Here is a 23,400-nt window from a genome sequence, read left to right as displayed (position 1 = left end):
TCTCTCTCTCTCTCTCTCTCTCTCTCTCTCTCTCTCTCTCTCTCTCTCTTTCTCTCTCTCTCTCTCTCGCATTGCTCGCGAATAGCAAGGTCCCTGGTTCGAGTCCCGGTGGTGTGACTGATGATTTTTTTCTTTCTTTTCATATCTGGCTTGCAAATGTTGAGTTTCGGAGAGAAAAGAGCAGTACGTGGCATGTGGCCTCTGATTTCCTAACACTTTGAAATTCTCCGTTAAGACCAAATTTGAAATTGCAATTTGTAGGCATGTGGTGCATTCATAAAAACAAAAATATAATTTAATAAAATTGCGATAACATTGCACGACACTGACCGACGGTACTGACGTTCTACAACTAACTGGCTAACAGTTTGTTAGTAACTGGTGGTGTCAGTGGACATAATTGCGTAACTTGTACTTCGAAGTAGTTTCTTGGTCCTTTTTCTTTACTATAAATTTATCCTTGGCTCTCCATCCGAGTACATAAATGTACACACATACAAGTAATAATTATTAATAAATTGAGTACAGTACTAGAATACTGTACAACGGGTAATTTTAGCGACTATTAATTTTAGCGTTTTCCCATTGTCAACTGGTTAGCGACGTTTTATTTTAGCGAATTGCAGCGATTTTACTCACGGATCACCAGTGCACTACTTTAGTACCAATGACTGAACGGATTATCGACTTGAAAATTTAGCGAAAATGAGTCGATCGCTAAATTCGCTAGGGTTTTATGTCGCTAAAATTACCCGTTCTACCGTACACGTCGGATTATTATTATTATTATTATTATTATTATTATGAAATGACCCAAAGGCAATGTGCCTATCGAGGGGTTCATTTGATTGAACGAACAGTAGATGTAGATGTATGTACAAAGACAGGTAGGGATTGATGAGGAGAGAAATGGGGAAAATCAACTGCAAGGTGGCGGAATTCCGTTGATTGCATAAGCATGGTCAGCTGTAAATTTCCTGAGGGCAGCTTTGAACTTATAGAGCGAGGCTTCAGATGTTAGACTGGAGGGGGTAAACAGTTCTAAAGAATAGCAGTTCGGAACATGAAGAGAGACTTTAGACAATGATTTAAATTTGGGAAGAATGATTTTCGCTCGCTATTCGTAATCTTGAAATGGAAATCAGCAAGGTAATCACGATGATGGAAAACATATCAGTGAAAAGTAGTGAGACTGATGATTTGACGACGATAGGCTAGTGACTCTAGGGAGCATTTAGAATTTGAGACAGATTTGCAAGAAGTGTAATCAAATGCAATTTTTTTCTTTTTCAGTAGAGCTCTAGCAAACCTTGCCTGAAATTGATCAACAGTGGTCATGGGTTTCTTATTAGATCCAAACGATCACACCGTACAGCTATATTCTATCACAGGTCTTACGCACCCTTTGTACAGTATGATCATTGCCGAAGGCGTAAGTTGCTGGGACATAATTGACAGTAGGTGCACTCGATATCTGAACTTCGAAGTTATTGAGGCGACATGTTTGCGGAAATCCAGGTTGTCCGTCAAGGTGATGCCAAGATGTTGCAGTTCAGAAACCACCGTTAATGGCTCATTGTACATTTGGTATTGGATTCCTACAGTAGGTGTATCATTGATAGCTCTATGGCACAGCACGGATGTCTTGCTTGCTGAGAATTCACCTCCATTGTTCCTGCCCCATGTTTGACATGCATCGAGATCAGACTGCATGTTCGCTCTACTGGCGAGGGTGTCTTCAGGTTTGTAAGCCAGTAGGAGGGTGACATCATCTGCAAATAGATATTGTGTGCAATGTTGCATAGCGTTGGGCAGGTCATTTATATAGAGTAGGAATAGGAGTGGTGAAAGGTGGGAACCTTGAGGCACTCCGCAGTTGATGTTCCGCTTCTTTGATTTAGTGCTATGTACCTTCACTTCAATTTGTCGATCCCCTAAGAAGCTCTTCAGCCATTTTACTGACGAAGCTGTAGCAATCTTACCGAATTTCTTTAGGAGTATAGAGTGGTCGACCCGGTCGAATGCTTTCCTGAAATCTAGAGATGCAGATAGCGTGCAGAGAGTGCTGGAGATGCCGAGGAGGCAGATCGAAGATGTGATGATTGCACAGTTGTAATAATATGCCGGCATAATCCGCCGGTGCCTACCGAGGAGGCAGAGCGAAGATGTGATGATTGCACAGTTGTGCATGAAACTCATTGCGTTACAGCCACAGAGCCTTTCTGTTCACAGTTATTTTCTTTTTGTCTTCTTCTTCTCCTCTCTTTGTTATGGTCTATCAGTAGGATGTGCATTCTGAAAAAAAAGAAGTTTAACTCTACAGTTTATTGAGTATACAATGTTTACATGTACATGTATATGCATGTAAGCAGTGATTTTGACAGTAAGCTGTGCAGCTACGAGCTTCAACATAAATTATTCACATGTACAGTGTACATGTACAATGTAGGTATCGACAGACATGCATAAGCACAGTCCATTCACCTTAACAGTGGAGCAGGGTTCTGAGCGCAAATTTCAAGAGACCAACATTACGAGTGCTATAACTCAACAACCGATCTTTCTATCGCTTTGACAGCTACTAGACTAAGTAGTATTCGAGGAGACACCTGAGAGTTTTCTCTTCGACCTTCATAATTATAACGACGTCTCCAAAAGGCCGAGATATGATCAAGTTACGATACTTTCAAAATGCCTACTCCATCGAACATCGGTGTTCGATCAATGTATGGGCCAGCCAATAAAGGGTTTTAATTTTGTCACCTAGATGTAATGGTTAACATCCTTGTGATGCAACTAATACTTATCCTTATGTTTTATTGGTTCAGGTTGCTTGTACACTTCGAAGCAGTAATTTTTTATTTCCAAAAGAATGCCCGAAAACTGGTTCATGAATTTCGCAGTCCGTATTGATCATGATGGTGATGGATAGGGTCCAGCGGATTCTGCCGGCAGAACAATTGGCAGAGTTTTGTACTTTTTCTGGTAAGTTTCATGCATGTTTGGCATGTGGATAAAGAAATGGAGCAGAATTCGAGGAATTGCCCGCCATAAGATTTGTATGGGTCTGCCAATTTTACTGCTTTTCGAGCAGAATCTGCCACCTTTTCGAGCAGAATCCGCCGGTCCCTAGACTGATGGATAGCTTGAGAATTGTAGATTTTCTGTGCCTGATAAGCTTCCTGTCTCCGAGAGAGTTATTTAACAGACATAATTTAAGCGGTAGTTTGGAGGCAGTCAAAAATACTTTCGCAATATAACTTTGCATGCAAAGATGCAAATCTAGTAGACACAACTATTGGTCTGCATCATGTACATGCATCTAACGTTCTATTTCCCTTCTCTTCAGGACAGCACAGTAAATGTTTGAAATTTGGAAAACACAGAACTAGACTTATAGAGTTTGTAAAAAGAAGGAAAGAAAAAGACAACATTTAACTCGGATACTGAGCCAATAAAATATACAGTGTAGTTTAAAAAATAGAAAAATCACATGGAAACGAGTTATGAAGCAACTTTCTACAACTGTATTATAATTATAGTTTATACATGTGGTAGTAGTATTCTTGTATTTATAGTGGAGAAACCAAAACAGGCAGACGCCTAATAACAATTAGGCCTTGGCGGATAATGCCGGCAGAAAAATTGGCAGAATTCGGTACTTTTTCTGGCAAGTTTCAAGCATGTTTGGTATGTGGATAAAGAAATGGAGCAGAATTCGAGGAACTGCACGCCATAAGGTTTGTATGGTTCTGCCAATTTCACTGCTTTTTGAGCAGAATCTGCCACCTTTTCGAGCATTATCCGCCAGGGCCTAATAACAATGGACCCACTGTGTAGGGTGGTGGAGGAGGGGGGGACATGGCTAATGGTTAATAGTGGCGGCGAAATAGAGCCGTTCCAGCACAGCTACAGAAACATGGACGTAAAGCTGAAAACAAGCAAGAATGTGTTGCAAAGCGCTTGACTTGAAGGCGGCCTGTTTGGTGATGCCTAGGATATCTGCATGGAGGGAATTCCAGAGAACTGCACCCGCATGTGTCACCAATTTGGTAGAATGTGCAGAAGCAGCGGCAGGGACGATAAGCAGGTTACTGTTGCCTCCTCGAGTTCTTCGTGGCGAAAGAGGTCGAAAAAAAGTCTCAAACAATCTACTTCCTGAAGAGTTTAGACAACGCCATATAAAGCAGAGCAAGTAGTTGAATGGTAGCGCGCAAGGGAGAGACATGTACTAGGGACCGGCGGATTCTGCTCCAAAAGGTGGCAGATTCTGCTCGAAAAGGTGGCAGATTCTGCTCGAAAAGCAGTGAAATTGGCAGAACCATACAAACCTTATGGCGGGCAATTCCTCGAATTCCGCTCCATTTTTTTATCCACATACCAAACGTGCAGGAAACTTACTAGAAAAAGTACCGAATTCTGCCAATTTTTCTGCCGGCAGAATCCGCCGGACCCTAACATGTACACGCTCAAGCAGCGTAACAGTGGGGGTCCATGGGGGCACTTTACATACAGCACGCAGTGCGCGCTTGAAGAGCCTTTCCAGACGGAGCTCCTGGTGAACAGATAGATATGGGGCATGAGCATTGGATGCATACAGAACCTCAGGCAGCACAAAGCATTTGAAGTAGCAGACACCGAAGGATGTACCCAGAGTGCTTGACAGTGCTCAACACCACAAAGGCAGAGCGTAATACACAACAGAACAACAAGGACAATCAAGGCTTGTTTGCTGCTACTTTAAGTTTCATGCTTACGCAATCATCAGGCAACATGAAGATCGGGTGCCGACCATGCCGGTATATATGCCAGGAGAGGGTGGTATAAAAAGCTGTGTGAGACTGTGGGGGCTAGCGCAGTAGCGGTGATGTTTTAGGCAGGGGGCTGTGTGCAGAGTGTGTGGTTGTTGACGGCAGGGCTAGCAGTGCAGTGTGAGCGCGAAGTGTGTGGCTGGTGTGGGCAGGAGGTGGTGAACAATGCGTGTGGATGTTGTAGGCAGGAGGCTGTAGAGCTAGCAGTGTGATAATAGCGCAATGTAAATGGGTATGTCTGGTGTGGGCAGGGTGTTATGAGCAAGGTGTGTGAACGTGAATGGTGTGGGCAGGAGGCTGTGGAGACATGTTTAGGTGACACCGTGGTTTTTTAGGAGATACTTGTTCTCGTGTCGGCACTTGGACACCATTTCGGAGCGCTTGTTGAGGCTGGACGGTGACCCTAGCGTGTTCAGGATGTGATACTTTTCTCTGGTACAGAGGGAACACCGCTTCGTGATGTTGGAGTATGCCCGGGCGCGATCTTTTATCCTCCATTCGACTTCGTATTGGGCGTTGGATTTCTTCAGCTTCCAGATGTAGTTGGAGAACTCAGTGCAGCTGGAGTACTTCTCGTATCTTGTTGTAGTCATGTGGTTGGCATGGCGTGACTTGAATGGTGGCGCCGACATACCGGTGTATTCCTTTTTGGTGGGGCCTGACGTTATGGATGCCACATATATCAGCTCCGTCGTTTGGCATTCACCGTTGAGTGGACAAGATGGCTTGTCTCGGCAGTTGCAGGGCTTTTCCGGTTTTTTCGTTTGCGGGCAGAGGACCGCTTTGTTGTGGCTTTTGATGCGTGCAGCCATATTTGGCATGCAACTGTAGCTTATCTTGATGGTGTTTTTTGTGAATATTTTTCCGAGCTTCGACTGCGGGGGGAAGTGCTTCTTAATGAGCGCGAGGAATCTTCCACCGATGTTTGTTTTCACATTACGGCTGTAGGGCGGGTTGTACCAAATCACCTTCCTCTTCCTTTTCTTCTTTTTGCTTGTTTTCTGTTTGAACTCTAGCGTGCTAGGGTGGCCGCTGGCGTTGAGGGCCTCCGCGTAGATGGGGATAGCATCACGGAACACCGCCTCTGAGCAGGAGATGCTTGCCAGTCGGTTGTTAATTCCAGCTGGGATGTTCTTAAGGACTTGCGGTGGGTGATTGGAGTTGACGTTGACATACAGTGGGGTGTCGTTGGGTTTTCGGTACGGTTGGTAGGTTCCTGTGGAGAGGCTCATTGTGATGTCTAGGTAGTTAACAGCGTTCAGGTTGACGTCTATCGTGATTTTTAGCCCCAGCGTCTTGAAGGTGTCGATGACAGCTTTCCGTACTTTGTCCGCACTGTGGCCAGTGGCGTTACGGAGGACGGCAAGCCCGTCGTCTCTGTAGAGGCCTACCGAGCCGCTACTGAAGTGCTGTTCGAGTTTACCCAGGAGGAAGGCGCCGACCAGCTCACATGCTTCAGCGCCATCGAAGGATCCCATGGTAACATCGAACAGCCCGTCTCTGTTTTTCTTTGCCCATGTTCGGTTAGCTCCGAATAGCAGTGACTGCCTCGCGTGTAGTGCCGACACGAGAACAAGTATCTCCTAAAAAACCACGGTGTCACCTAAACATGTCTCCACAGCCTCCTGCCCACACCATTCACGTTCACACACCTTGCTCATAACACCCTGCCCACACCAGACATACCCATTTACATTGCGCTATTATCACACTGCTAGCTCTACAGCCTCCTGCCTACAACATCCACACGCATTGTTCACCACCTCCTGCCCACACCAGCCACACACTTCGCGCTCACACTGCACTGCTAGCCCCTGCCTTCAACAACCACACACTCTGCACACAGCCCCCTGCCTAAAACATCACCGCTACTGCGCTAGCCCCCACAGTCTCACACAGCTTTTTATACCACCCTCTCCTGGCATATATACCGGCATGGTCGGCACCCGATCTTCATGTTGCCTGATGATTGCGTAAGCATGAAACTTAAAGTAGCAGCAAACAAGCCTTGATTGTCCTTGTTGTTCTGTTGTGAAGTAGCAGACATGTAAACAAGATAATAAGCAGTCAGAAAGTGCCTTTACAGCGCACAAAACTGACACGTTACTGAGACAATCACCGACCTGAGACCTAGCTCGCAAAGCTACCCTTTCTTTATCTCTGATATTGCTGACCCTCCCAAGTTGGGTGGTGTGTTGCTTTGCTGCTTCGAATTGTAGTTAGACCGCATTGTCGTGATTGTTATTGTTAACGTCATGGTCCTGTGACAGTTGGCAATCTTTGTTGCCGTGGGATTTAGCTTGTGCACATTTTCACTTCCCTCACCCTCCCCTCATAGGTCCTACCATAACCTTGAACCTTCCAAGCTGGAAAGCTGTGGCAGTCTTGGTTTGCGAACTGGAGGTGTGTGACAGCTACATGTAGGTCCCAGGTCGCTGAATGTCTCAGTAACATGTCAGTTTTGTGCCCTGTTAACTCTTTCAGCCCTGACCGGAAAATCATCCCCCACTGGGCCAAAATGGCAATTTTGAAAATGAATATTCTGGTCCAAAATTGATGGGAGATGTTGAGTATGGACACATGCACTGTGAATCTAAAGACATTTTGTTGGATTTCATTGTACGAGACTCATAACACCATAACACCATATTAGATATACGACCTTTGGCGATTTTCCTCAAAATTCATCCAATTATTATTTAGGCAACTAACGACAAAGGTCAGACAAGCAATGGCAAGCAGTGCTACAACTGGTCATTGTTGACTTCAGAATGGAGGAATGTCATGATAACATGCCCCATATGATCCTGGTGTTCTAGGGCCACATGAGCGTTTTGTATGGGTAAGAAGTAGATGTATTTGTATTGTGTAACATACATGTATAAAACTAAAAGGGAAACAATCGAATAGACACCTTTATGATTCTCTCCATAGCATATGCGTCAGCCGAACTTTTCAATGATCGTGACATGACATGACGTGTTTCAATGATCGTGACATGTACAACGTCAATTCACATACGTGATTGTTTTATCATGACCAAGTCTAAAAGCTCGTAAAACGCTATTATTTCTAGATAACTATGACAATGGGTACATCAATTCACCTCTAAACCTAAAACAAGGGACTGGGAAATTGATCAAAAACGGGCACAACATACCGGATAAAATTCGAAACTGTGATCCGTCAGTGGCACCACCAGTGGTGTCTGGACATACTGCCACCTTCATTTTCATTTCAAGAGAAAATGCAATGAACTAAGACTTATGGAAAGGCACATTAAAAGCTTGCAGGAACCTGCAGGACTGCTTGGATGATAGACCCACGGCCTGCCTTCAAATCAACATTGCCAGCGTCTTCCTGGGGATCAATCAACATTGCCAGCATCTGCATAGAGATCAACATTGGCAGCATCTGCCACGTAATAAACATTGCCAGCATCTGCATTGATGATAACACCATCTTCTAAGTCACCCTCAGCACTGCCAATGCCTGACTCGAAATCCACATCGCCAGCATCTGCCTGGACCTCTGCTTCGAGATCAACTCCGCCAACATCTACGCCAACATCTACGCCACGATCAACTCCGCCAGCGCCTACATCAATAACAGCCTGCACACTTAGACGCAGTAGACAATAGTAAAACAGTAAGATGAATACGAGTAAACACAAAGTAAGCGTGCCAACTTTAACTCCGACAATCAAATTTTCCCGGCTTGCTTCAACCTCCATAACAACACAGAAAATGAACAGCAGGGAAACACCATACGATGATGTCGTAGACTGATAGCGGCCTGCGAAGGAGAAACATTGAGAAACAGAGAGAAAGCGAGAGAAGTAAGCACACCGATACAAGAGACAAGGAGAGACACCAGCACGGACAAGGACACACGGAAAGACAGATTCAGACAAGGCTACGCGCAAAAGGCACACACACATACACACATACAGAAACACACGCACAGACATACACACACCATACACACACCCCTTCCCGCCCACATGCATGTAACAGTCCAACTAACTTCAGTAGTCATTCTTGGAATAAGCAATGATCCTTGCCATAATGCATTCTTATATACATGAACAAGCAATGATGGACATAACACCTACCAGCAGCAGCGTGATAATAGCAGGTGATAAGTGTATCCTATTCCTAGTGTTAGTAGTAACAGTGAATCTGTTACACCATTCCCCCCTCTCAACTGTCAGAACAGTACCAATTCGAAGGAACAGTTATGGTAACTAATGATCATGCATGGATATGTGGAATGCATGGTAGCCGAAAACAACACTGATGAACTCAAGATCCAGTGCATGTCCTCTGCAAATAACGCCTGGCTGGCAGGGAAGCACTATCCTAATCATGCAGAATGCTACATTTCTATTGCAACACGTAGAAACTAGCAATACAACTGTGGCTGCCAATTAAATAGCAATTTTATGAAAAACGGTCCAGGTAGGTTTTCAGCGGAATAATAGCGTTTCCTGCTTCATCCATCAACTATTCCTCCGGCTCCCAGGTGGCATCTCGGTAGCCCTTCCATTTCACTAGGTACTGCGTGCACCGTCCTCTCTTCTTGTGCGACAACACCTTTTCGACAATGTACCGCGTATGGCCATCCGCATCGGTTAGGGGTGGAGGTGCCGGCTGAGTACGGCCCGGTATCTCATTGCCATGGTACAGCTTGAGGGCAGCAATATTGAACACTGGATGGGCCCGAATGATTCTTGGAAGAGCTAATCTGTACGCATTCGGGGCCACTTTCTTCTGCACCTTGAACGGCCCATACCACTTGAGCCTTAATTTGTGTGAAGGCCTGTCTCGTTCCTCGGGCGTCAGCAGGAAGTCCCTGAAGACCAACACCTCATCCCCCTCCTTCAGGGCGTCCTCCACCCGTCCTCGATCTGCATACAATGATTGCCGGGCCTGCGCCGCCACGATGGCATCCTGTGCCTCACGTAGTGCCTCTACGCGGCCATCCAGCCATGACAGCGGACCATTCGTGTCCATGCCAGCTCCAGCTTTCTGCTTCGTCAATAAGCTCGAGGGAGTAACTGGATGGCATCCATGGTTGAGGAAAAATGGCGTGTTACCTGTTGACGCTTGATCGGCATTGTTGATCGCAAACTCACATAGCGATAGGAGTTCATCCCAATTGTTTTGCCTATGGTTGACGACAGCTCTTAGCGTATCCTCAATGACACGGTTCACACGCTCAGTCATGCCATTGGTCTGCGGGTGGTTGGCCGTGCTCATTTTTAGCTCCACGCCAAGAATACTGAAAACCTCCTTGAAGAACGCCGACGTGAATCGCGGATCTCGATCACAAACTATCGTTTTGCTCAAGCCATGGGCAGCAAACACATGATCCACGTACAATCGGGCTGCCTCCTTAGAGTCACCATGAACAGTCGTCGGGATCAGGTGCACATACTTCGTCAGACGGTCCACAAAGGTTAGAATGGCGCTATGTCCTCGGCAGGTCAGCGGCAGTGCCATGATGAAATCCATGCTGATGTCTGTCCAGGGCTGTTCGGGGACTGGAAGGGACTGCAACAGTCCTGCCTTGGTCTGGCTACACTTTACGCGTTGGCACCGGTCGCAAGATTTAACGAAGTCCTTCACAGTACTTCTCATGCCTGGCCAATAGAAGTATCTGCTCAGCTTCAGGTAGGTCCTGTCTCTCCCCGGATGGCCGGCCGTCAGGCAATCATGATTCTGTTTGAGCAATTGCAGCCGTACCGGACCGCGAGGAATGCAGAGGCGAGCATCGCCCGATGTTACTAGGTACAGCCGCCGGTCCACACTGTTCCAGACGTATCGCTCATGCATGGCGTCTTCGCTGCAAGCCATCAAGCGCTTGATTACTGGCGAAAGCTCTGGGTCACTATCATACCCTGCTGAGATCTGATTCGCAATCCCTTGATTCACATCCAGAGAGAACTCGATTCCATTCAGTTCCAAGTCTGGTCGACGTGACAACGGGTCTGCTATGTTACACTTCCCTGGCTTGTGATGTGCCGTGTAGTCATAGTCGGCCAGGAATTCAATCCATCGAGCCTCTCTCTTGGTTAAGTTTGGTTTGGTCCTGAGGTAGACAACTCCCATGTTGTCGGTGTAGAGTTGAAAGTGGCGAAATAGGTAGACTCGCCAGCACTGCAGGGCGTACACTAAAGCCAAAGTTTCTCGCTCGGCGGCCGTGTAATTCCGTTCGGCAGAAGACAGCTTTCGGCTCACGTAAGCCACAGGATGCCAGGACTGGTCCTCTGCTTGCTGCGTTAAGACTCCTGCCACAGCAAAGTCACTTGCGTCAGTCTCAACGCGGAAATCCTGACTGACGTTTGCTAGTCGCAACAATGGTGCATCCAGCAGAGCAGACTTCAACCGCTCAAATGCCTCCTGTCGAGTCTGATTCCACTCGAAGCGCACATGTTTCCCTGTCAGTTCCTCCAGGGGTTTGGAGATGGCCGAGAAATGGTTAATGAACCTTCGAAAGTAATTAGCGAATCCCAGAAACTGTCTTACGTGCGTGACCGTCGTCGGGACAGGCCAGTTATGCACGGCCTTGATCTTCTCTGGATCTGGGGAAATGCATTGGCCGTCTATCCGGTGCCCAAGAAACAGACCGTCTGTCCGGCCGAATTCACATTTAGACGGTTTGCAATATAGCTCATTCCTCCTGAGGGCGTTTAAGATGGTTCTGACATGATCGAGGTGCTCCTCCCATGATTTGCTGAATATGAGGATATCGTCTAGAAACACCACAACGAATTTACGCAGGTATGGCTGGAGGACACTGTTCATCAAGGTTTGGAATGTTGCCGGGGCATTTGTTAGGCCGAAACCCATCACTGTGAACTGAAAGTGACCGAATGGGGTATTTATTGCTGTCTTCGGAATATCTTTTTCTTCTATTCGAATCTGATTGTAACCGGACCTCAGATCTAGCTTGGTGAAATACGCACTGCCTTGGACGGTATCAAAGAGGTCGTCAATATTCGGTAGGCATGCCTTGTTCTTAATGGTTATGCGGTTTAGCTCACGCCAGTCGCATACCATTCGAAGTGTTCCATCCGCCTTCTTTACGAAGAACACAGGGGCTCCGTATGGGGATTTGCTGGGCTGGATGAATCCTCTACGGAGCAGCTCGGTGAGCTGAGCTTGAAGCTCATCCATCTCTGGTTTTGGTAAACGATATGCTGCACGAGATGGCGGTTTAGCTCCTTCTTCCGTTTTTATCTCGTGATCTGCGCCTCTTCTGGGTGGCAGCTTGTTTGGAAGCTCATCGGGAAAGACGTCCCCGAACTCCTTCAGCAGGTCCTTGAAATCCTTCTGATCCTCCCTACCCGGACTATCCACCGTCTGTGGCTCGTCCGGATCTGCTGTCACATACGCTAGGATTCCTTCTGCGCCACCTCTCATTGCATGCCTAGCCTGCTTCCCTGAGATGAGGAACGTCTCGATCGGTGGGTTGGATTTGTCCGTGCCATCACTTTCACTCGGTTGACAGATGATGGATCCACCCTCCAGCTTGATTTCATTGGTACGAAAATTGATCTGTGGGTTCGTCCGGGTCAGCCATGGTTTGCCGAGGATCACGTCATACCGCGTCATAGGGAATACTAGGAACTGTTGGTGCTCGCTAAAGTCGCCGACTACGGTCTTCAAGCTGTCCGTTTTCGTAATAGGCTGTGAGCGGACCGATCCATCAGCAAGTGTGACGTTCAGGACGTCGCTACCGGTTGTTGTGGAGATGTTGTGCTTCTTGACAAGGTCAGTTGAAATGAAGTCGTGGGTTGACCCAGAATCCAGTAGCATGGTAACGCGACGTCCATATATCTTGCCCTGTACGCGCATTAGGTCGTGTTCGTTGTCGGCGGAAATGCTCCCTGTGCTGGCGGTTACTTCATTAGGCCGGCCAACAGTATCAGGTGACGAATGCTTGACAGGCGAGGCTTGAATTTCGGTCTCCTCGAGGCGTGGTTCCTCATTTGCTAAGGGGCTGAATTTGTTCTGAACTTTGATTCGTGGCCTATTCCTGGGTGCTCTCGTGATCGCCAGTAGTCGCACTCCCTTCCTTACTGGCGTCCATCGTTTAAAGAAGGCTTGCTTGTGGCGTTCCTCCCTCCTTCTGGACAGAATCTGGCAATATGGCCGGTTTCCTGCAGGTGAAACACAGCCTTGAACGACCCTCTGGCTCCCTGGTTTCTCTCCCACCGGATGGTGTTGGTTGGCTTGACCAGGGTCCAGGCTGGCGCCTCTGATGCCCTGGTGTGCGCACTGCCTTGGCGTAGCTTGCTTGGGCTAGCCGCATCGACTGGTCTGCTGAGACCGCAGCTCGTATGGCTTGGGCCAAATGTTGCGGATGCTCCCTAAGTACCTCACCGCTTAGGCCCTGAGCCAGCCCACGCGTGAACAAGATAGCTCTGGAGTGGTCATCAAGCTCGGGAACTTGTAAGCTAAGCCGCGAAAATTTGTTGATGTATTCGTCAAGAGTCTCATCTTGGTGAAGAGCGAATAAGTCGATGCGCGCCTGTTCCCTGTCGTAAACCGGGCCGTACACTTCTCCCAGCTTGCTCTTCAGGTCTGGCCAGTCGGAAAACAGCGTGTTTGCCTCCTGAGAGGCGATAAACCAAAGACGAGCGTTGCCCTCCAGAAAACTCGCCGCGTAGCTCAAGCGCTCCTCCGCGTTGTCCAGCTGCAGGGACTTCATGGCGAGTTCGATGGCGAAGGCCCACTCCTTGAACTCTCTTGTATCTCCACGAAACACAGGCGGAGACTTAACATGGCGCATGCGTGGCCTCTCTCCGCTGGGAGCTTGAGCACGTCTTGGCGTTTGATCTGATCCATCGCACTGACCGAGTGCGATAAGGTGATTCAGACGCTTCTGAATCTCGAATATACCGTAGGCGACTAATGCGGCCACTGCGCATAGCCCGAACATGACGAAAAGAAAAACCATCCTCTTGCTACCAGTGTAACAGTCCAACTAACTTCAGTAGTCATTCTTGGAATAAGCAATGATCCTTGCCATAATGCATTCTTATATACATGAACAAGCAATGATGGACATAACACCTAACAGCAGCAGCGTGATAATAGCAGGTGATAAGTGTATCCTATTCCTAGTGTTAGTAGTAACAGTGAATCTGTTACAATGCATGTGCACACATACACACGCACCCCCCCCCCACATATATATACACACACCCACACTCACACATGCAAAAACACACACACACACAAACACGCACACGCATACACACACATATACATGCGCACACATACACACACACACACAACCACCCACACTCACACATGTAAACACACACACAAACACGCACACACACACACACATACACACACACACACACATACTCATATTGGTACTCATTCTCCTGCGCATCGCTGAAGCGATGATAGCGAACAAACTATGTTAGACATAGCAACTTTTGCTAGGGAAACACCATTCAACAGCTTGCAAGGCTGATGAATTAACCGCCACTAATTTTAGCCTGGTCTACTCCACACGGCTGGTTGAAGTGGCGTTTTCTGACCAGTGAATCCCTATTTTTAATGTTTCATACTGCAATGAAAATGGTGATTCCTGGAGAGTGTTGTACGAAAACTTGTTCGAATCATCCTTTATTTCCATCGCCTTTTCTTCTTACATGTATTTCTCCTTACCTTTTAGATTGTTTTCGCATCGTCTCCATTGCCTAACATTGTTTAAATAAAGTGATCCAGTGTCACTTCAGCTCGTCCTCCTTATCGCGTGATAATGATAATAATATTGTTATTAATGGCAAAATTTGACTCAATAGCATGCATATACTAGTTAGTGCTGGACAAAACGGATAACTTGTAAATTTATGGTCCTCTCTTTTTTAATTTTAATCCTCGGCTCTCCATCCGAGTTGAATGAAGAGGTTGAAGGTATTGTATGTATGTAGATGAATGTGTACCGTATACTAGAAAGGATACAATTGAATAGACACATTTATGATTCCCTCCATAGCAAAACTCTTCAATGATCGTTAAATGTACAACGACAATTCACACATTATCCATACCATGTGTTAATGTCGAGTGAAACACTATTATTTCTAGATGACTATTACAATGGGTACATTAATTCACCTCTAAACCTAAAACAAGGCACTGGGAAATGATCAAAAACGGGCACAACATACAGGATAAGATTCGAAACTGTGATCCGCCATTGGCACACCACCAGTGGTTCCTGGACATACTGGCACTTTCATTGTCATTTGAAAAGTACTAGTAAATGGAATGAACCAAGACGTATAAAAAAGCACATTCAAAATCTGCAGGACGATTATTGGGACTGCTTGCACGATAGATCCATGGCCTGCCTTCAAATCAACATTGCCAGCGTCTTCCTGGGGATCAATATTGCCGTGCACCATCTGCCTCGAGACTAACATTTCCAGCACCTGCCTAGAGATCAACAGAATCATTGACAGCGTTTGCAAAGAGATCAAGCAACATTTCCAGCCTATGCATTGCATCTGCTCCATGATCAACGCTATCATCTGAGTCTAGCTCAGAGCTGCCAGCGGCTTCCACTAAATCCACATCGCCATCATCTGCCTGGATCTCTGCCTCTAGATCAACATTGGCAGCATCTGGGCCATGATCAACATTGCCAGCATCTGCCGCGAGATTAACACTATCAACTGAGTCCAGCTCAGCACTGCCAGCGTCTGCCTGGAAATCCGCATCGCCAGCATCTGCCTGGACCTCTGCCTCTAGATCAACATTGCCAGCATCTGCACCATGATCAACATTTCCAGCATCTGCCGCGAGATTAACACTATCATCTGAGTCCAGCTCAGCACTGCCAGCGTCTGCCTGGAAATTCACATCGCCAGCATCTGCCTGAATCTCTGCTTCGAGATGAACTCCGCCAATATCTACGCCAAGATCAACTCCTCCTGGGTCTACATCAATACCAGGAGGCACGCATCGATACTTTATACAACAGTAACAAAGAAGGAAGATGAATATGAAACCGATAAGAAACACGCCACATATAAATCCGATAAGCGCTTTTTCTCGGCTTGATAGACCATCTATAGCAAAAGAAAGAAAGAACAGCAGAGAAAGGCCGTTAGGAGATGTCGTAGACTAATAGTGGCGTGTGTAGGAGAAACATTTAAAAGAAACAGAAAGTAGTAAGCGCGAGTAAGCACACTGATAGAAGAGACCAGGAGATACACGATCACAGACAAGGACACACGGAAATACAGACGCAAAACACACACGCACACACACACACACACACATATGAATACACAGACACACACACACACACACATATGAATACACACACACACGCACACACACACATATGAATACATACACACAAACACTGTACTTGTACTTGCTCGCTGGCAAAACTGTTCACGTGAGTCTCACCGGGAGAGGGGAGAGAGGAACTTAAAAGGAATCTTGGAAAGAGGACTCAACTGGCTACTGAACCGCCCAACGGCCGACACCCCCTAAAATCCCCAAACTATGGGTGGACTTGAAAATGATCCCACTTACGGGCTCACCACACCTCAGTAAGTGGGTGAGGACAAGGTGCAGAAAAAGGATTGACGGAATCAGGGTATCCGTCCTGGGATCCAACTTCAGTTACCCCTGCAACCAGTGAAGGTAATACCTGCTACTAGTGTGGGTGGCTAAATCAGAGTGGATCACACACACACACACACACACACACACACACACACACACACACACACACACACACACACACACACACACACACACACACACACACACACACACACACACACACACACACACACACGCCCCTTGCCCCGGGCCCAGCACACACACAAGCACACATACATGTACATGCGCACACATACATGCGCACACCCACGCCCAACTACCCACACTCCCACATGCCCACACACACACACGCACACACACACACCATTTGACCATTTGACGCCCATCGCCGGAGGCGATGATAGCGAAGCCATAGCAGCTTGTGCTGGGATTGCACCATTCAACAGCTTGCAAGGCTGAAGAATTGACCGCTACTATTCAGCCTGGTCTACACCACACAGCTATGAAGTGGCTTTTTCTGGTCAGTGAATCCCTAATTTTTGGTCTCGTTTCATTTTTCCGCACACACATCACACCACATACTCCGGCATGCACTGGCTGTTGGTAACCACCCAGGAGAATGAAAGAAAAGTCAGGAGGAGTCTGAGAAAGAGAAGAAAGACGTGTGTGACCATAATCATCGGGAATCTACCCCGCAACCTCTCGATTGGAAATCGCTGCACATACCACTGCACCATATGGGACACACACACACACAGAGACACGCACACACGCACACACCTACACACATAATAATTATACATACACGCACACCTACACACATACACACACTTACATCCACACGTACTCCCGACCCCTCCCCCACACAAACAGGCACACACACGCACACACAAACACACACAAACACACAAACACACACACACACACACAGTCGTGTATCCGTACGAGCTTGCACACAATGACAATGTATCTTTTCTTCTAATATCGAGCACATGCAAAGTATCAGTACCTGCTCCTTTTTGGTGGTTTTCGGCAATTGCGATGTTAGCAACTTTTGCGCTTTTTTGATACGGGTTCGATTTCAGGAGCTTGCAACTGTTTCAGCACCAACCACTGCAAATACTTGTGAAGAAAAAATAGAAATTCCTGGGATGCATACAGTGCAGAATGTACATATGTGCCCTAACACATGAGCCGGGCCACGCTAAAAAGGGGCATAGAGTTTTGCCAACAAATCTAGAAAATCAACAAAACGTCACAGTTGGCAAAATTCTACTCCAGGGCGGTCACGAAAATATATTCCAATTTCAAGTGGCTGAACCGGCTCTGGAGCTGACACTGCACATAATATACTTTCAGATGAGCACCAAAATTTCCATGATGGAAGTTGGATACGTACACATCACTTTGGCATGAAAAATTCAAAAAATTCAAAATATTTGAAACTCGGATGTTGAGACATAAATAAATGTAGAAAGGAAAAGGACATAAGGATACGAGTTAAAGTAACTCTCCATCACTGTAACTGGATAATATAAATTATACAGTCAGAAAGTGCAATAACTAGGCACAAAACTGGCAAGAGTACTGAGACATTCGACGTCCTGACATCTAGCTTCAACACATCTCCGTAGCGCTAACCGACAGCCTTCCAACTTGTGTCAGGACGAGTGTCAGGACGTCGAATGTCTCAGTACTCTTAGTCCATCAGCCAAGAACTCAGAAGTCGTCAAATTCAAGCACCCTGTTGCGCTTAGAAATCGAATACTTGATTTTGGCCTCAATGGGGAGTTTAGGTGCCCTGTACACCGAATCCGCAAATAAAAAGAGTAAACGACTTGCACGCTCTGCAGGGGGAGGCCGACAAAGTGACCATTTTTGGCATTTCATCGACAGCCATTGTTGTGACCTAAACCCAATCTCCAATCAGTGCCATGCGCGTTTCAGGAATGAACTTTCAGATTTTTGTGAATTACGGGAAAAATCTTGCAAATCGAGAAGATTTGCAGTGTAAACCAGTGCAGTTTCCGTATTACACGTGTGCCTGGATTCAAATTACAATAAAATTGTTGTTCGCCTACTTGTAGAGTGTTGTTCCATTACACATCTCTTTCACTGTTCTATTTAATCGAGCATCCGAATACATACCTTCAGGAAGATTACAATGAGCTAGTATTGAACAGCATCCACCTTCGGGTTTCCGAAGTATGCTCCCCGAGTCATGTCAAGCAGGTTTGAAGCGTAGTTTTTACTGTTTGGCAAAAGTGATCTACGCTTCCACCCTGAATGGAATCACCCCGGGAAGGTCCTGATCCCTGGAAAAATAAGGAACGTGGAGAGCTAAAAGTGAGGAATCTGCGGCGATGGATGTTGTACATGTACGTCGAGTGAATGCCCTGCAGTTCTCTTCTCCATTACGACCAACTAGCAAACGCCATGGCTCTGGATGCTGACAGCAAACAGTTGAAATAAAGGCAAGGCTGCTTTGAACATGTTGCAACCAGGTAGTAGTACAGTTACAGTTGTACTACTTCGAAGTACTATCTACCACACTCGAGATCACCCAAAGAATAAAGCGATTGAATTCAAAATCCAAAAAATTGTTGGGGATCGTCTGAAGCATATTCAAGCGAGGTACAGTCGGGCTTGATGACTGATCAAAGCCCTCGAGCTGGTCCCTTGGGCTTTGATCAGCCATCAATCCCTCTGTACCTCGCTTGATTATCTACTTGATACCATTGTAGTTGCAAACAAGTAACTACAACAATTGCAGTACAATAGTCATGTAGTTTTTTGAATTAGTTATTTGAAAATGGTGAGCATCTTCATCTTCTTCCCGGTGCGCATGTACACATATTTTTTGAATCTGTACGTGCTCCAAGCCAACTCACCTCTGCTCAAATCGACGGCGATTTATTTCGCGAATTTAGGTCGATCGCCACGGAAAACCACACCAAATGTTGACAAAACTCCACGCTTTCACTGAAGACGCATTGGATGTCATGATAAAACGGATGGAAAACCTCGTAATGGCTGATGAAGAAGAAGAAATTTGTCGAACTTTCAAGGCGCACTGCAAAAGGAGTGCAAGAGTTTCGCCAGGGAAAGTAGGCAGGTCGGATTCAGTGATGCTTTTGCTGTCGATTGATGTCAGTTCCAGGTGTTCGATTTGTAAGTGCAACAGGGGACTCACTTTGGCACCACTGGCTGATGGACTATCTTGTCAGTTTTGTGCCTAGTTATTGCACTTTCTGACTTTATATAGTATCCAGTTACAGTGATGGAGAGTTACTCTTAACTCGTATCCTTATGTCCTTTTCCTTTCAACAAATTATGCCTATTGAAAGGCCACCATTTTGCTTGCCTCGGCTCACATATCAATCACTGGGATTGGCAGCACTACTTATTAAGTAGTTGTGAACTGTGCATACTTTTGCATGATTTCACTTTGCAAATTTGACAAGAGAGCGCAGTCAGTCTGGCCAAAAACCTTTTTTTGAAAAAGTGAGCTCTTACCTTGCCGTGACATCTTGCTTGATGGGCACTGTACCGGTTTTGTCTTTTCCTGTGTACAGAATATTACGGAGGTGAGGTGGTTATGGTGAGATGACGGAGAATGACATAATGGCACGAGGCAGGTGATTACGGCCGTATATCAGCCGAGGTTCAAACCATGCTTCTATTCAAAACCTGCTTCTAGTAAAACATCATCAGTCTACCCTGTACAGTGCATACTGCAATGCATGTACAGTAGGTATCGGTTATAGCGTGGGTGTTTGAAAAACGACATTTGATTCTTATTGCCGATATTTCTTACACGCGATAAATCACGTGTGACATCATATGCGCGCACGTTTGGCATGCGGACACGTACACATGATACACACGGCTCAGAGTCGCGGAGTCGCGGTCGTGCTAGGCGACTGCGGAGCAGCGGATGCGAGAGAAGTCGGAGGAAAGAGTCCGACTGGACAGAAAAAGTGATTCTCCAATGCGGCCTTGGACATAACTCTCTTTTGTGTTGAATATTAGTATTGAGTATGCACAGAGCACAGATGTTATTGCTACAGGCGATACCCTTTGCGCTAATCTGGCATATTTTGCTACACAAAATCCATTCTTAGGGCCGATATATTCTACTATGCGATAATACTGCTTGTAAGAATAAACATACACATAAAATATGTGTTATGATTATGAAAAAATGAGTGTTCATTCTTGTAAGCAGTATATTCTTGTATACGACCACACTATAACCGATACGCACTGTACTTGCACATGTATTTTGCGGAAAGCGGCTTCTATTCGAATCTTGCTTCTGTGTCATGGCACGCTTCGAAAAATCAGCTTCTATTCGAATCATGCTTCTATACAGGTCATGCTTTTATACAGATCATGCTTCTATACTGGTCATGCTTCTATATAAGTCATGCCTATATTATACGCAGCATTAGAGAATGCAATATTTGCGTGATTAGAGCTCTTTCTCCATCTCTCTCTCTCTCTCTCTCTCTCTCTCTCTCTCTCTCTCTTTCTCTCTCTATCTTTCTTTCTCTCTCTATCTCTCTCTCTCTCTCTCTATCTCTCTCTCTCTATCTATCTATCTCTCTCTTTCTCTCTCTGTTTCTTTCTCTCTCTCTCTCTCTCTCTCTCTCTTTCTGGCGACCAGCCAAGAATGTTGCCCCTGTCTCTTAGCCAATGAAAAAATGAAAGTTATAAAACCCTATTTTCAATAGTGTTTCCTCTCCGAGCTTGTAATCAAGGGCATGAGAAATTAGGTGTTGTTTTCTAATGTTCTTGTCCATACAATCGCACTGGTGGATTCAGTATCGAGATTACAGTTCTTTTTAAAGTTTCTGTTAAATAATATTAAATTTTGTTCATACTACGGTAGAACAATCAATCCTGCGAATAAGAACCCTCGATCAACCATGAGAACCAATGTTGATATTCGCGAGTGGTCGTTCTTCGCGAGCTTTTACAATATGCTTGCAAGAGGACATTGGCAAAGCACACAAGAACATTCTCGTTCATTACTATTCATTACTATTCATTGCTATGCATACTATGTGACTAAGAGCATGATTGAGAAACAGAGGTTACCAGGTTCAAGTCCTTGCTTGGAAGCGGAAGGATTTTTCGAGCCGTGCTGCGACCCACAGTTAATTGGGAACTCGTGGCCTGGTACGAGGAAACATGGATGTAGTGAATGGGATTTTCGGTTTTTGACCACATGCTGGGAGCTGATCTACTCACCTCCCACCGCTTTAGGAGCTGCACCTGCGCTTGATCCTTGAGGGGGGGGGGAGGGGGTGGCGTTTCTACGGATGCGTAAAACTCGTCCTCTACATTATTTTATTATAGATAAACCGAGTCTCACACGAACCGTGAATATTTTTATGTGACAAAGCTTCGGTGGACACACTATTTGCAAAAGTGATAGTTAACCCATAATTTCCCATGTTGCAAAAATAATTATTTATACTTGGAAGTTTGCATGACATACGGGTGCTACTAGGACAGGTCAAAACCCAGCTTTGAATTCGCTCGATTGTTGGGGAACATAACAATTTTATGTTTGCACTACTCCACTGATACATGCATCGTGTAGGGTGTTGTATCATAGCTAGCTGTCAAGCTAGACCCCACCAGCCGACATATTTCTAGAGTCCTGCACATTTGCTGCACGAGACGATACAGACATGTACCGTACTCGCGCGATTACGGATTAGAGCCCTCTTTTGAATAGTGCCCTATCTAGAATTGTGCCCCAGTCTCTGAGAGCCAGTGAAAAAATTGAGCCCTGTCTTGATTGTCTCCATGCCGACTTATTAAGTTAAAAAAGAAGAAAAGAAAAACTCACCTTTTGCCAATCTCCCAGAATACACAGCTAGCTCTATACTGGTGGTGTTACAACGCTACGGTGTCCAACTTCCCGTCAGAATAGAGGAAGAAAATGAACAGCTCCAACTAGTAGTAGTAGTACGCTAAGGTCAAGAGGACCTTGGGCTAAGATCTCTAGCTTTTCAAACCCAAAGTAGTCGCATGTCACGTCGAGGCGTCGACCGACACAATATTTAAAGGTGTCCACTACTCTCAGGCGCTACATCTGCCGCCTAACCTTGGTGCAATCAGACATGGTGGTCGCCAGATCCAAGTGAAACATCTCAAGGTGTTGGTGTTTCTCAACACAATTTTGTTGCCGTTCGTAACGCGGATGTACGATTATAGAAGACTTGCTGCGTGTACGAAGTGTTGTAGGTGGTTGTGGCATATTCGCACGCACACGCGGAAAGGACTGTACTGGTGGAGCGGGACCGTTGTCATGATTCCAGTGAGGCTATGTGAACCCCGAAGGTGTGATCTATCCGCTACCGTTCTGCGCCATGCCTATGCCTATGGCGTGAGAGTCTGCCCTCAGCTCCAGGACAAGTAGTAACTAACAGTTTCGGTGCTGGACGCTTCACACCAGCTTCACGACAGAGCGGAACTGTAGAACTATGGAATACGGTGGTGCAGGTGGTATATCAGACGGTGTGGATTTTTGGAAGCAACAATCTGCACCGTGAACTAAACTTGTTCCCGTAGCTATCCTCCTCTGTTTTAATGGACGGCGTTGCTATTGCCTTTGGACGTTCTGCTAAGCATCTCGGCGTACAGCTCAGTGATGGTTTGAAGTTCCATGACCACTTCCACACCATCTTCAGGAAGTTTCAGCAACGAGTCAACCTGTTGTGTTTCATGGGCAGACATTTACCGTCGTCCCATATTCTCCTCTTGTATAAGTCTTATGTGCGTCCGGCAATTGAATATGCCATTCCTGTCTGGTCATTTAGGATCACATCCGCTCAGTAAGAGTCCCTTGATGTACTCCAGGCTAAGGTTTGCCGGCGACTCCTGAAGTCTGCAAAAATAACCTTTGATATCTATGAATCAAAATCCAATTTGAATAGATTGTGTCACTTAGAATCTCTGCAATT

General features: G+C 46.0%; 1 protein-coding gene across 3 annotated transcripts; it reads right to left on the bottom strand.

Annotated features, from left to right (window-relative positions):
- Positions 1-7,460: 7,460 nt before the first annotated feature.
- Positions 7,461-22,469, bottom strand: LOC135806886 (uncharacterized). Of its 3 annotated transcripts, XR_010551330.1 has the most exons (4): positions 22,284-22,469; positions 19,937-19,985; positions 15,010-15,912; positions 7,461-8,606 (listed from the first exon to the last, which is right to left on the bottom strand). XR_010551330.1 is itself a non-coding variant. In XM_065321052.1 (3 exons), exons 2-3 carry the CDS (start codon positions 19,947-19,949, stop codon positions 8,179-8,181), a joined length of 441 nt encoding a protein of 146 aa, XP_065177124.1. In that variant the 5' UTR covers positions 19,950-19,985; positions 22,284-22,469; the 3' UTR covers positions 7,461-8,178. The 3 variants fall into 3 exon arrangements, 2 of the variants coding, with proteins under 2 accessions (XP_065177124.1, XP_065177123.1); XM_065321052.1 differs by lacking the exon at positions 15,010-15,912; XM_065321051.1 differs by lacking the exon at positions 7,461-8,606 and having other exon boundaries at positions 14,675-15,912.
- Positions 22,470-23,400: the final 931 nt, after the last annotated feature.

The sequence above is a fragment of the Sycon ciliatum genome, chromosome 1 (assembly GCF_964019385.1).
Source record: "Sycon ciliatum chromosome 1, ocSycCili1.1, whole genome shotgun sequence".
Taxonomy (NCBI): Eukaryota; Metazoa; Porifera; class Calcarea; order Leucosolenida; family Sycettidae; genus Sycon; species Sycon ciliatum.
The sequence above is the reverse complement of the archived record's forward strand: the minus strand, read 5'-3'. Positions and strand labels throughout refer to the sequence as shown.